At 36.5% G+C, this 13215-nt stretch overlaps 1 protein-coding gene across 6 annotated transcripts in view; it reads right to left on the bottom strand.

Moving 5' to 3' along the window:
- The window catches only part of LOC110048328 (C2 domain-containing protein 3-like), a 280755-nt gene that overhangs the window by 171101 nt on the left and 96439 nt on the right, over positions 1 to 13215 (bottom strand). For all 6 annotated transcript variants that reach the window (XM_089272540.1, XM_089272539.1, XM_089272541.1 and 3 more), the window contains one exon: positions 13040 to 13132. In XM_089272540.1, coding sequence (XP_089128666.1) covers positions 13040 to 13132 — 93 coding nt within the window. The remainder of the gene's footprint in view (positions 1 to 13039; positions 13133 to 13215) is intronic.

Below are 13215 nucleotides of genomic sequence, written 5' to 3'. Positions count from 1 at the left end.
ACCAGTGTGAACAACCTTGTACTTGTCTTCACCCTCATACTAATAATTATATTAGATGTGTGAAACAGGCTTTAAGCGCGGTACTCACTTACAACACAAGCAGAAGAATAAGCATAACAAGCTTATGCACGGGTGAACACAGCTGCAGCACAGGCATAAGCACAAATGCTCAGTCTTATGCTTATGCTTACGTCGATGTCATCTTAAATAAGGAAATGGTTGTTATAAGCAGTATAGTGCTCGCTGATTGCCTGAAAGTCTTTCGCTTATGTTTATACTTATGCTTATGCCAACCAAGCCCTAACTAGACAACACAAGCTTAAAAATCTTATGCATATATGCTTATCCTTATGTCCGAGCATCTCATCTAGTGCATAAGCTTTTGTGGTTATCCCTATGCTTACATCGCAAGTGAATACCGACCTTAACATTGCAACAATAGATTTTCGATAAACAAAACTTCACCCTTTTGAACTTTCTCTCCGCAAACCTTTCAACTAAAATCTAGACCAGTGATTGCCTTACACCAACTTCTACTCAGCATATATTTTCTGTCTTTGAAGCTTAATTTCATTTCATTTCATATTCCTCAAAATGTTCCTTTACCAGTCCAACACCTCTTAGAACGCTTCATACCCTTTTATGGAAATCAAACATCATTTTCTATTGACGATATTTAACTTTCATTGGTTCATCAAACTCACGAGTTGGCTCACAGAGCCTTTGATTAAATCTGGGAGTTGAATTGTTGCAAGTAGGAAGGTAGAGTAGTCGTTACAATTTTTAGGCAAAAAATGTAAGGCAGAATATTGTACTTTATCCTCAAATAATTATTTATTTAGCTCTTAGTCCCAATGGGACATAACACAACAACAATCTTTCAATTTAGCAATATTTTGTGCATTGTCCCACGTGAGTTTTAACTCTCTTAGCTCAGCACTGTTTACACATGTCAAGTGAAGTTGCACATGTCGTGTCAAGATGTTTTGCTGCTGTAATGACTAAGCCTGTTTAAATGCATAACAACATCAACAACTGGGTCCCATGGGGTTGTCTTGTGTTTTTTTGAGTAGTGAGATCCATCCAAAAGGTAAGTGGCTAAGGTTTGCGTGAAAACATGCCGCAGAGCAGCTGGGCAAGACGTGCACTGCGCATCGTTCGGGGAGAGTATACCCCCCTCCCAATGGGAAAATTTTTGAAAAATAATTCCCTGAGTTGCAATGTGCGGCTACTTTCAGCAAACATTGTGTATATTTGTAGATGATTTTCCCACTTTTAATTAGTTATTCTCAAATCCAGAGTTCATACAAATGACACAGCAAAAAGGTTAGGGAGGATTGACTCACTCAAGCAAATCGCTCCAAAAGACAAACAAGGAGATTTCAATAATAAGTGGAAATATTTCATTTAAGCTTATGTTTCGCCTGCCTTAGTATTGGTTTTTTTTCATCATGTTTCCTATTTTTTTGTGATGCTTTCTATTTTTTCTTGATGTTTTCTATTTTTTCTTCATACAATGATACAATGTAAATCACACTTGCGTTGTCACTATGCACATTGTATATGTATAACTCTATTGTATTATAATTATATTTTGTGCATAAGGAGGCAATAAAAATAATTTTGATCTTTTTGGACTTATTTCATAAAATGTAGTGTTCTCAAATTGTCGTTTTACAAACTTAAAACATCAGTAAGAATAAAATCTCATCAAGAGCCCTAAAAAAGAAATTAATATTTTACTAATTAACAGAAGTTAGCCGATAAATTTGGCAATCATGCACACACAAATCCATGGCTTTGAAATGTTCGATATTTTGGCGCTTTCTTGGCTTTATCTTACATAAAGTTTAATTTAAAAAAAGTTCATTTCAAAATTTCGTTCATATTTCTTTTTAAAAGCGAAAGTATTTGACATGCACACTTTATCTGATAAGCATCTTGTAGGGACTTCACTTCTAAATTAAATATTCTGTGTTTACCCAGATGTTTGTATTGTATGCTAAGCAGTTTTTGTGTTTATAAAAGTGAAAATTATACCCAGCCCGTTTTATGAAGCTCGATTAGGCGCAGAAATTGTCACAGAGCTCTACGACTATACAGTAGTATTTTGAATGTTTATTAGCTCCGTTTCTCTCAGATATGCATGCACCGTAGAGGTGTAGTGGCGTATAGTCATTGTAGCAAATATTATATCCCTTAGGGAATGTTGAGTGTTATTACGGATTGCAGTGTTTTAATAATTGTTTTCAATTTACAATTCTTTACTGAGTTTACCCTGACCACGCTCTACACTCTACGCTATATGTTCTTCCATCTATGGTCAACGTGCTATGCTCTTAGAGCTCTTACACTCCATCTTCCACCATCTACGCTCTACACTCTACGTATTTACAAGTTTAACAGTTCAAGAATTTTTTCTACTCTCTACACTAGCTTAGAGGCTTAAAAAACAAGTAGAGTGATAAAAAATGTTGGGTTGCGAGTATGAGTTTCCCTGAAACATGCGGTAAACTGACATTACAATAAATGCCTTAATGCATATATTTTTGCATGATGTTATATTTTGGGGGCCAAACGATTAGCGCTAATCGTATGGCCCCCAAAAAACATACTATTTACATAGATGCACTAAAGTGGTAGTAGATTTTTAACTAACAATACAGTCTAAGTCTGGTAAATGCCTCTGGATAACCAGCTTGATGTTAGTGATTCTGAGTTGAACCATTTATTCGAACTTGAAATGAACAGCAATCTCTATGACGAATTATGAACCTAAAAACTAGTAAACAACATCTCCACATGGTCGCAAAACATCTGCTAAGTGTTCAAAGTCACATGACCGAAGTATTTACACTTTTTGGGTACACTATAACAACAACAACTTTATTATGACTCGCATATTTACAATTGTCCTTCACATCAGTTAGGATGACTACAGTTAAATGTAGAATTAAAGACTACCATTCTACCGTTGCACAATTTACGTTTTAGCAAAAGCCATTTAGTTCTGTTACTGTATTTAACCTCAATGAATAAAGGAAATAAAAACCCAACTGGGTAACCACAAAGCCACAGGCGCTTCCAGAATTTCTTGCATTTCGCTAAAGGCTTTAAACGTGGAGCTATTTCTAGTATAGCACATAAGCTCGCCTCCAATAAAGGCCCTCTTGTTGCCCACAGGATGAAACGACTCAAAGAGAATGTACAGATACTTAGTTTAGTAGCTTTTGATAGGTGGACAAATGCAGAGTGCTAAAATTAGCATCTTTGTAAAGAAATAAATCAAGAAACGAAATATTACTTTCGTCAATAACATAGTACATAAGTTTGATAAGATCACTCTTGCTGTAGAGACAACTAAGAAACTCTAGTAGGATTTCTTTGGGACCCTTCCAAACAAAACATGTATCTTCTAATGTTTTAATTTCTTAATCTTTTTTTAATTTTTTTTTAATTTTTTAACTTATTTTTATATTTTGGGGGCCATACAGTTAGCACTAATCATATGGCCCCCAAAATAATTATAACAACACACAATAAAAAAAATTAGGGCGACTGGGGCTGACCGTTGAGGGATGTAGACGTGCATTGGATAGCTCCGTTCACCATTTGAGCAGCATTTGAAGTGTTCATGGAATTATGAAGTTTATTTATCACCCCAAAGAGAAAAACAGGAAGTAGCAACATGTCCAGCTGCTCTGTCGAAACTTCGCCTGAAGAAAAAAGGTGGAAACAGTCATACTCCCCGGCAAGTGTATTTAGTAAGTTGAACATTGACGTCAAAATAATAGCGGCGTTGAACCTTACAGAAGGCGTTACCAAGAAATTAGATCTTATCCTTTCAAAGCTTGTCAGCTTAGATTCGAAGATGGAAGAATTAAACCTGATAGGAAAGGGAATACAAGTTAAGGTCTCCCACTTGGAGACAGAAATTGCTTTTGTCCAAGACAAACAGAAAACTCTTGACAGGAAATTTTCACACCTGGAAAAGAAAGCTGAATTTCTGGACAAACAAATTATAGAGCTTAAGACTGCTCTTCAGACCAGTACGGACAAGAAAAAGGATTAAGTTGGCCAATGCCGCAAACAAGTCCTCTACCTTGAGGCATACAGCCGACAGGAGAACCTAAAGTTTGAGGGTATACCCAAATTAGTGGAAACGTCTGATAAACAAAATGCAACCTCAAATGAAGATACGAAGAAAGTGTTGGCAAACTTTATAGGAAATGTCCTGGGAATCAAAGATGTGAAAGATATTGAATTTCAGTGGGTGAATAGGATGGGAAAGCCAAGGATGGATGGAAACGGCAGTCGGACTATCATAGCCCACTTTCTAAGATTTACGGACAGAGAGAGAGTTTTTAAATGTGGACGAAAACTTAAAGGTACGGATTACAAGATGTTTGAGGACAGCCCTAAAGAATTACACGAATTAAGAAAACAGCAAATGGAGAAACTAAAGCAAGCAAGGACGGATGGAAAACGCATTTTCTTTAGTAAAACTGAGCCTGACAAGCTCTATATTAACGGCAGATATGTTAACCTGTAATAAGTAATTGGTTTGCGCTGTGCCTCTTATTATTTTTTCCTCCTGTTGTATTTACATAGAATCTTTTTAGAAGAAGAGTTCACTAATTAGCAGTCCTTTAGCACTTTACTTTGTATTCTAAATGTTTTAAGCAGTGAAGGAGCGGAAGGCTGAGAGATACGTTGAAAGTTATGGATGGTATTGTTTTGGAAAAGGCTCAATTATATTTCATTTTGGAGCATAAGGTAAGGGTTTCAATTATTCATCTCCCATTGTTTTGTGTAGTGTTTTCATTGTACTTTAAAATCTGTTTTTCGTTCTTTACGTTGTTTAAAGATTTTTTGGCTCTTTGTTGTCTAATTATGCCATTACTTGTTTTTCATGTTATATTTTCAAAGTAGTATGTACAGTATTGTTTACATATCCCTTGGGTTCGATCAAAGGCACACAACCCAAAGAATCACACTTTTTGGAACAAATATTTTTCATCCATGCATAGCGTCCATATTTGTAACGATGCAGTGTTTATGTTTTGTTTGCCTTTCTGATAAACTTCTGCAATCCCATCTATTGGAGGTCTAATAGATTTAGGCGATTTTGGATAAATGTAAATTGGTTTCTTTGAATGTGAGGGGCATAAATAACTTTCGAAAAAGGAGGACAATCTACACTTGGTGTAGAAAACAAAAGGCAGATTTCATATTTTTGCTGGAAACGCATTCAAAACTCGAGACTGAAAGACAATGGAAAAATGAATGGGGAGGTGAGATTATAATGTTGCATGGAAGCACTAATTCACGCGGTGTTGCCATTCTTTTTAATAAAGGAGTTGACTGTATTATTCCTTCAAAAATATTAGACCCAGTAGGACGCTATGTGATCCTGAAGGTGGAGATTAAAGATAAAATGTATTTATTGATCAATATTTATGCACCAAATAAGGATACCAATATTGTCAAGTTTTTAAAAGATTTAGGAACTACCCTACAAAAAGAAAATTTGGATGATGAAGAAAGTATAATTCTTAGAGGAGATTTTAATTGTCCTCTTAATCCGGTGCTTGATAAGAAAGGAGGTATACTTTTACCAAGAAAATCAGTAGTAGCAACCATTGATTTTTTATGTGATGACTTCAACCTTGTTGATATTTGGAGAGTGGAAAATCCTTCTACAAAAAGCTATACCTGGAGCCAAAACTCGCTGATGATTCTTTGCCACTTAGACTACTGGCTTATTTTGAATAATTTACAGGATTTGGTTCCAACAACAGATATCATTCCAGCCATTAAAGCTGATTATGCAACCATTTCTATAGAGTTCAGTATCAGTGAAAAACATATCAAAGGTCCGGACCATTGGAAAATGAATTGTTCGCTTTTGGATGATGAAGACTATATTAGAGATGTCACAGCTAAAACACCTATCTGGCTGACAGAAGGTCAAAATGAATTGACAGACAACAGAAGCATCTGGGATTGGACTAAGTATAATATCAGAGCTCATGCAATCCAGCATTCGAAACGAAAAGTGTTCGAAAGAAATGAATCTTCAAAAGATAGCTAAGCAATTATTTGATTCCGACCCTAATGCCAAAAATGCAAATGTTCTTAATTCGGCGAAAGAAAAATTAGAACTTCTTTATGAAGAAAACCTTCAAGGTATCATTGTTCATGCGCAAGCGCACTGGTGGGAACACGGCGAGAAGAGGAAAGAAACCATGTTAAAAGACGTGCGGAAACTGAAAACTAGTGGCTCGATTATCGTGGATCCCTTTAATATTCTTTCTGAACAAAAAGGTTTTTATCAAGAATTATATACATGTAGAAGCCAGGTTAAGAATGCAGACAACAACCGAGCAACATAATTTTTCTGGAATAATTTAAATATCCCTAGCTTTACAGAACAACAAATGCTATCATGCGAGGGCAAAATAACTTCAAACGAATGTGCCAAGGCTCTGGAAACCTTTCAACTCAACAAAGCCCCAGGAAATGATGGAATTCCAATTGAATTTTACAAAACATTTTGGTTGCACATTAGCGACCCTTTCATTAGGTGTGCGAATGAGTGTGTTGAAAAAGATGAAATGTCAAGTTCCCAGAAACAAGTAGTAATTACTCTTATTGAAAAGAAAGGAAAAGATCGTTCCTTTTTGGAAAATTCTCTTGTTAATGTCGACGCGAAAATTTAATCTAAGGTTTTAGCAACTAGGATAAAAAATGTTCTACCAGATATTACCCATCATAACCAAAGTGGCTTTGTTAAGGATCACTATATAGGAGAAACTGTACGATCGATCTTTGATTTAATGGATTTTACTCTTAAAGAAAACATCCCAGGTCTAATGATTTCTATTGACTTTCATAAAGTATTCGACAGTGTAGAGTGGAATTATCTTGTTACCTCCCTGGAGGCATTTCGTTTTAGTCCCGACTTCATCAGATGGGTTAAGACACTGTACAAGAATATACAAAGTTGTGTTATTAATAATAGTCTCACAACAGGTTATTTTGCATTGGAACAAGGAGTAAGACAGGGTGATCCCTTGTCTCCTTATTTATTTGTGGTCGTAGTTGAAACTCTTGCTATAGCAATCCGACAGAATACAGCAATAAAAGGTATCTTGATTGGTAAAGAGGAAACAAAGCTTCTTCAATATGCTGATGATACGACACAGCAGTTTTATCAAACAGAGATTCGGCGTGTGCCCTTTTCAACCTCCTAGTTGTTTTCAGGAAACTGTCAGGTCTTAACCTAAATACATCTAAAACTGAACAAATGTGGGTTGGTTCCTTAAGAGCAAAATAGTTCGGTAAGGCTTGAAAAATAGAATTTGCCCTACTGTTGCATATAAGTAGACCTTAGTAAAAGTGAAAACGCTATGTAGTTTTTTTCTTCAAATGTCTTGGTATTTCCAACAAAAGGACATTATCAGTTTCATGTCCAGACATCAATCTAACAAGTTCCAACTAGGCTGAAAATGGAGCATTTTCATTCGATTCGCATTTCGCAACTATTGAGCTCGGAAAAGTTGTAATACAACCAACTTAATGCAGAACTATTCCTTGTCCAAAAAAGCCCAGTCTCAAGAATATTGGATTTATCTAACTATTTAGCGGTAAACAAAACCAAAGTGTTCTCCAACAATGAGTTCGTAAGTCAGTGAAAACAATTGTCATTTTGACCATGTGCCATGTCTCGGAATTCCAAAAGATTCTAGATTCTAACTATACTAGGATAGGTCTTTCAATATATGTAAAGTTTAGTTTCGGCAAATGATTGGGCGCTCATCAAAACATTATTCAAATCATACACAAAAAAAATTAAAATCACGCCAGCAGTGGAATGCATGACCAAAAGTACTACCATTGTTTTTGTCATTAAATCACTTGAATTCGAAATATCACAGGAATATCAGCTTGACTTAAGCATACACCAACATATATATGTTTACCTTAGCTGGGTAATCATGCCTTGACTGTCAAACAACATTCCTATCCTGCCATTTCAATGGTGTTCCATTAAGTTTGCATAACCTGTACTCATTCGTCTGGTTATTTTGAATTCCCCAAATCGCTCAATATTACCAAGCTCCTATGCAAATGTTCCTACATTTTCTGTTTTGTTGTTCGGTAAAATCATTCAACCTGCTATCAGGCAGAAATCCCCAGTAATTAGCAGTAACAAATAAGCCGCCATCTTCAATGGCTCCACGTCTCTTATTTGCATATTGTCCAGCAGAAGTCTTTGCACACAGGGTAAGGGTAGAGTGGGAATTAATTCGGAAAAAAAAGTGCTAGAATTTTTTCAATATCTCGATGTTAGTTCCAGGTCAGGGCCTCCTTTCTTAGATAAAGCAATAAAATGCTACACACAAACCAGGTCTTTGTGGCTTAAAATTCAAACAAAGAAAAGTAACCCTGTTAAAAGCTCTGAAATCCTGACCCTCACCCCCCATGTAAAATATGTTGTAATGCACGGGTCTCGGATAACACATCTTCAGTCAAAATGGAGATTTTCAAACGTCTTCAAAATGGAAATCCGAAAGTCGCACATGGAATGACGCTTTAGCAGTTACAACTGGCTTAATCAAATGACACAAATAACACAGATAGATGATACATACATGAGACTTGGCAGTAAATGTTTTTCTTCAAAGTCGGATATCATACGAGTACTGACAAGAATGCCGCTGAAAATGATATGCAGGGAAAGAATCAGTTTGCAAGATTCAGGATACTACAAACCGAGGTAGGTGAACGTGCTATAATTATGAGTATGTCATTTATACTGCTTGGTAATGCTGACGTTTCGAACTGACGTAATATGCCAATATGATGATAATACTTTTGGTCACGCACTCGGAAGCTGCTGGCGTGATTCTATGTCTTTTGTGAACAATTTTGAATAATTTTTTGAGCGCCTAATCATTTGCCCAAACTGAACTTTACATATATTGAAAGACCTATCCTAGTATAGTTAGAATCTAAAATCTTTTGGAATTCCGAGACATGGCACATGGTCAAAATGACAATTCTTTTCACCAACTGACTAACTCAATATTGGAGAACACTCTGGTTTTGTTTACCGCTAAATAATTAGATTAATCTAATGATTATTCTTGAAATTGTCCTTTTTAGACAAGGAATAATTCTGCAATAAGCTGGTTGTATTACAACTTTTCTGCACTCAATAGTTGCGAAATGCGAATCAAATGAAAATGTTCGATTTTCAGCCCAGTTGGGACTAGCTAAATTGCATGAAATTGAGTCTGAAAGTTGAATCGTAAATGTCACTTTTCTCGGAAAGACAAAACTATTTCAAGGAAAAAACTACAGCCTGTTTGCACTCTTGTTAGCGGCTAGCTATACGCAAAAGAAGAGTGAATTTGAGTTTTCTGGCCTTGCCGAAGAAATTTGATTTTGTTTGATTTTTGTGGGAATTTGCCCTTAAGAAATAAGTCAAAACCCTTTGGTATTAAATGGAGCAGCCCACCAATCAAAGCCCTTGGGGTCTATTATTCCTTTGACACTAAATTACTGCACAAAAAGAATTTTGTCGAGAGGTTGGACAGCGTCAAAAAACTTGTAAATGTCTGGTCTTCAAGAGGTCTTTCTGTTTACGCGAAAGTGACAGTTATAAAGTCTTTAATTGTCCCTAAATTTGTTTATATTATTTTTGTCACTTCCGCCTGTTCCAAAGGAAATCATCCAAGAGTTGAACCGAATATTATTTAAATTTCTATGGAAAGGAACGGATAAAGTAACAAGACTGTTCATGATAAACAAATATGAGAACGGTGGACTAAAAATGCTCGATCTTGAAAGCATGGTTAAATCATTAAGGCTGGCCTGGCTGAAAAGAATCTTTGGAGAGAATGAGGGTGCTTGGAAAAGCTACCTACGAGTTTCACTGAAGCCTTACGGGGGTCTCTTTTTATTTTATTGTAATTACGATGTTAAAGACCATCATGCTCCTTCTCTTTTTTATTGAGTAACTTCAGTGGTGGTCAGAATTCCGCGACGGTTACGATACTAAAAAAGAATGGCAACATATAGTGTGGAACAACAAAGAGATACAAATAAACAATAAGCCCAGCTTCTATGGAACTCCTTTTGAAAACCGCATAATTTATGTAAACAATCTTTTATTTGACACAGATACCGCAAATTCTTTTAAGATTATTTCAAGCAAAATAAGCAAAACTAACTTTTTAACTTGGGCAGGACTTCGTCACTCCGTACCATTACACCTAAAAACCAAGGAAAGCACTCCCTCCGAAATTCTTTATTGGAAACGATAGATAACAAAGACTTTGATGTGTTAAAAAAGAAATCTAAGGACTACTACACATTAATAAAAACCTCAAAAGCCCAGCTTCCAAATAATTCTCAACATCTGAGACAAACTTTTAATTTGCCAGAAGATCACTTGAAAAAGGTTTTCTGGCTACCGCATAAAGTGTCCTTTGAACCATACATAGAAGCATTTCAATATAAAGTCCTTAATTCAACACTATTAATTTTACTAATACAAAGTTATTTAAGATAGGTTACATCTCAGAGGATAAATGTTCAATCTGTAAATCAGAACCAGAAATCCCTCCCCATCTCCTTTTTCATTGCAGCCTTGTGTAACCTTTTGGGAAAGATTTTGAATACTTCTTCTACCTACTGACAAGAGAATTCGTCCACCCTACTCTGCAAGATGTCATGATTGGCATTATTTACGCAAATTACCCTTTACTGCAATATTTGATACTAGTCACTAAACTATATATATGGGATTGCAGAAGAAATCTGACACCAACCGAATTTGAACAAAATCTGAGATGGTCACTGTAGACTCATATTTCAATACTGCGTGTATTGTCGTACACGCTTTTTACTCGTTTCAGATCTTCCTATAGAAATTTATATTTGTTTCAGATCTTCCCATAGAAATTTATTCCATCCAATATAGACTGAAACAGTAACTGAAAATAACAAAATTACAAACACGGGAATGAACATAAAATAACCAACAATAACCGAACATGAAGAATGCAGAAAAGCGGCAAAGCAAAATAAACAAAGAAACTTACAAGACGAAAGTAATGGACCAAAGACAAACCGAAAAGCTGTAACAAATCCAAAGACGCTACTAACTAAAATAAATTACACGCGAACCAAAGTTATAGAGTATGCAAATGAACATAACATATACAAATGGCCACAAAACAAAAGAAACTAATTACGCGAAACTTAACACCAAACACGAAGCTAAAAGTACGAATAAATCTCACAAATTCTGCACCTACAGCATGGTTTTCAGATGGATGTTCTCTTAAAAAAATATGCAGGTAACCATAGTAACAATACACAACTACAGTAAAAGCTATGAAGTAGGAGATAATGTATCTTTCCAACACATAGTGGAAGACTGGTGAGAAAAGCGTAGAGTCGTTAGGGTTTAGGCTGTAGCTATTTCCATTAAAGTAAGGGAAAGTGTAGACTGAAGTAATTCTGCAGTTATATGGCGGATATCAGCCAGTTTTGCACCGGTCACAGCCCTAGATACTAATAATTGTGTAAATAAATCTACTTTTCTCATTAAGTAGCACTTAACTAAGAAAAAAACTCTACAGTCCTATTTACTGCAGTGCTATTCATACAGAACAAAAACTCACCTTTCACCAGACTATTCCTCTTTTGTACAGAAGATCACAAAGGCACGAACAACCCCAAGAAGAGAGCCTGTTGCGGAATTTAAATCCACCACCATTTTACCTTATGTCCAAGGAGTTTCGGAGTCTCTCCGCCGCTGCCTAGAACAACAAGGCATTCTCACCGTCTTTAAGTCCGACACGACACTTCAGTCACACTTAGTGCAACCAAAGGACACCGTCAACCCGGCTAAACAAGATGGTGTTGTCTACAGGATTCCCTGTGAGTGCGGCAAAGTCTACATCGGGGAAACAGGGAGATCTATGCAGGAGAGGATCAAAGAACACGACAGGGATATACGACTCGCCCGTACCCAGACCTCTGCCGTTTCCGAACACACCCACGAGACCGGCCACTATCCTATCTGGAATGAGGTCAAGTTTATTGATCGAGATCCTCACTGGTACACACGTAGGGTCAAGGAAGCTATTCACATAAGACTTCACCCTAACAACATCAACAGGGACAGTGGAATTGAAATTCCTGAAGCATGGATACCCACGATCAAGAAACACAACAACAGGAGAACGGTACAACAGTGGACCACTGAGGGAACAGCTACTCGCCCAAACAATGGAACAATAGGAGGATCGAAATGCACCAATCACAGCCAACCTTTGTGATATAAATGATACCGTGCAATCAGTCGACCTTATCGCCTGAAGAAGACTAGCAGTAACCAGTTGAAACGTCGCGACCTACATCTCAAGTGACTACATCGTGAGACAAACAATAATACACTTTATTATTGCATCTACCACGATGAATAACAACCTTTTTCTCGACAGAAATTACTTACCTTGAACAATTACAAGTAATTTGTGACAGAAAGCTCCTCAAAATGTTTACAAAACAGGTAAAATGGCTGCAATTACACAGTATGACAACGATACTCTAACGACACGCCAGAAGCAATGGCTGACAAAACAACTCAAAAACAATGACTTGCAATTACTAGTACCCAGTCTACCTGCCGGAATATTTATAGCCCCGGAGGTCTGTCACGTGTCATGTCATCCTCAAAGTGACTGACACACACTCAAGATCGGCCTCTGACTTAGTGGTCTGTATGCATAAAATGCATAAGACTACAAAAAGGTTAAAACTTTAGGTACTCCTCTAATTTTACATTCTACAACATTTAGCTAGCCAGTATATTCAGATGCAATGTGTATGCAATGGAAGCCAAAAAGTTGTTAACTTGTTGTTAAAGCAGCACCTCAAAGACAAATCCAATGCAAATAAACAATATGTTACTATAAGTTCTTAGTTGTAATATTTTCATCCCTCACACAGCTCAAACCTTGTTGAATTTCTCCTCTTGTGGAGTATTTGTCACACTTTCTTCATCATCTGTTACAACTGTATTCTCTGAGTCCGTATCTGATTGCATTGGCTGAAAAAACACAAACAACAAGAATTTAGTGCAGGGAAAATGATTTTTAACCCTTTAAGTCCCGATAGTGCCATATGGCACAA

This window comes from Orbicella faveolata, unplaced genomic scaffold, assembly GCF_042242905.1.
Source record: "Orbicella faveolata isolate gen_17 unplaced genomic scaffold, um_ofav_v1 contig_35, whole genome shotgun sequence".
Lineage (NCBI taxonomy): Eukaryota > Metazoa > Cnidaria > Anthozoa > Scleractinia > Merulinidae > Orbicella > Orbicella faveolata.
This window is presented reverse-complemented; position numbering and strand designations above follow the sequence as displayed.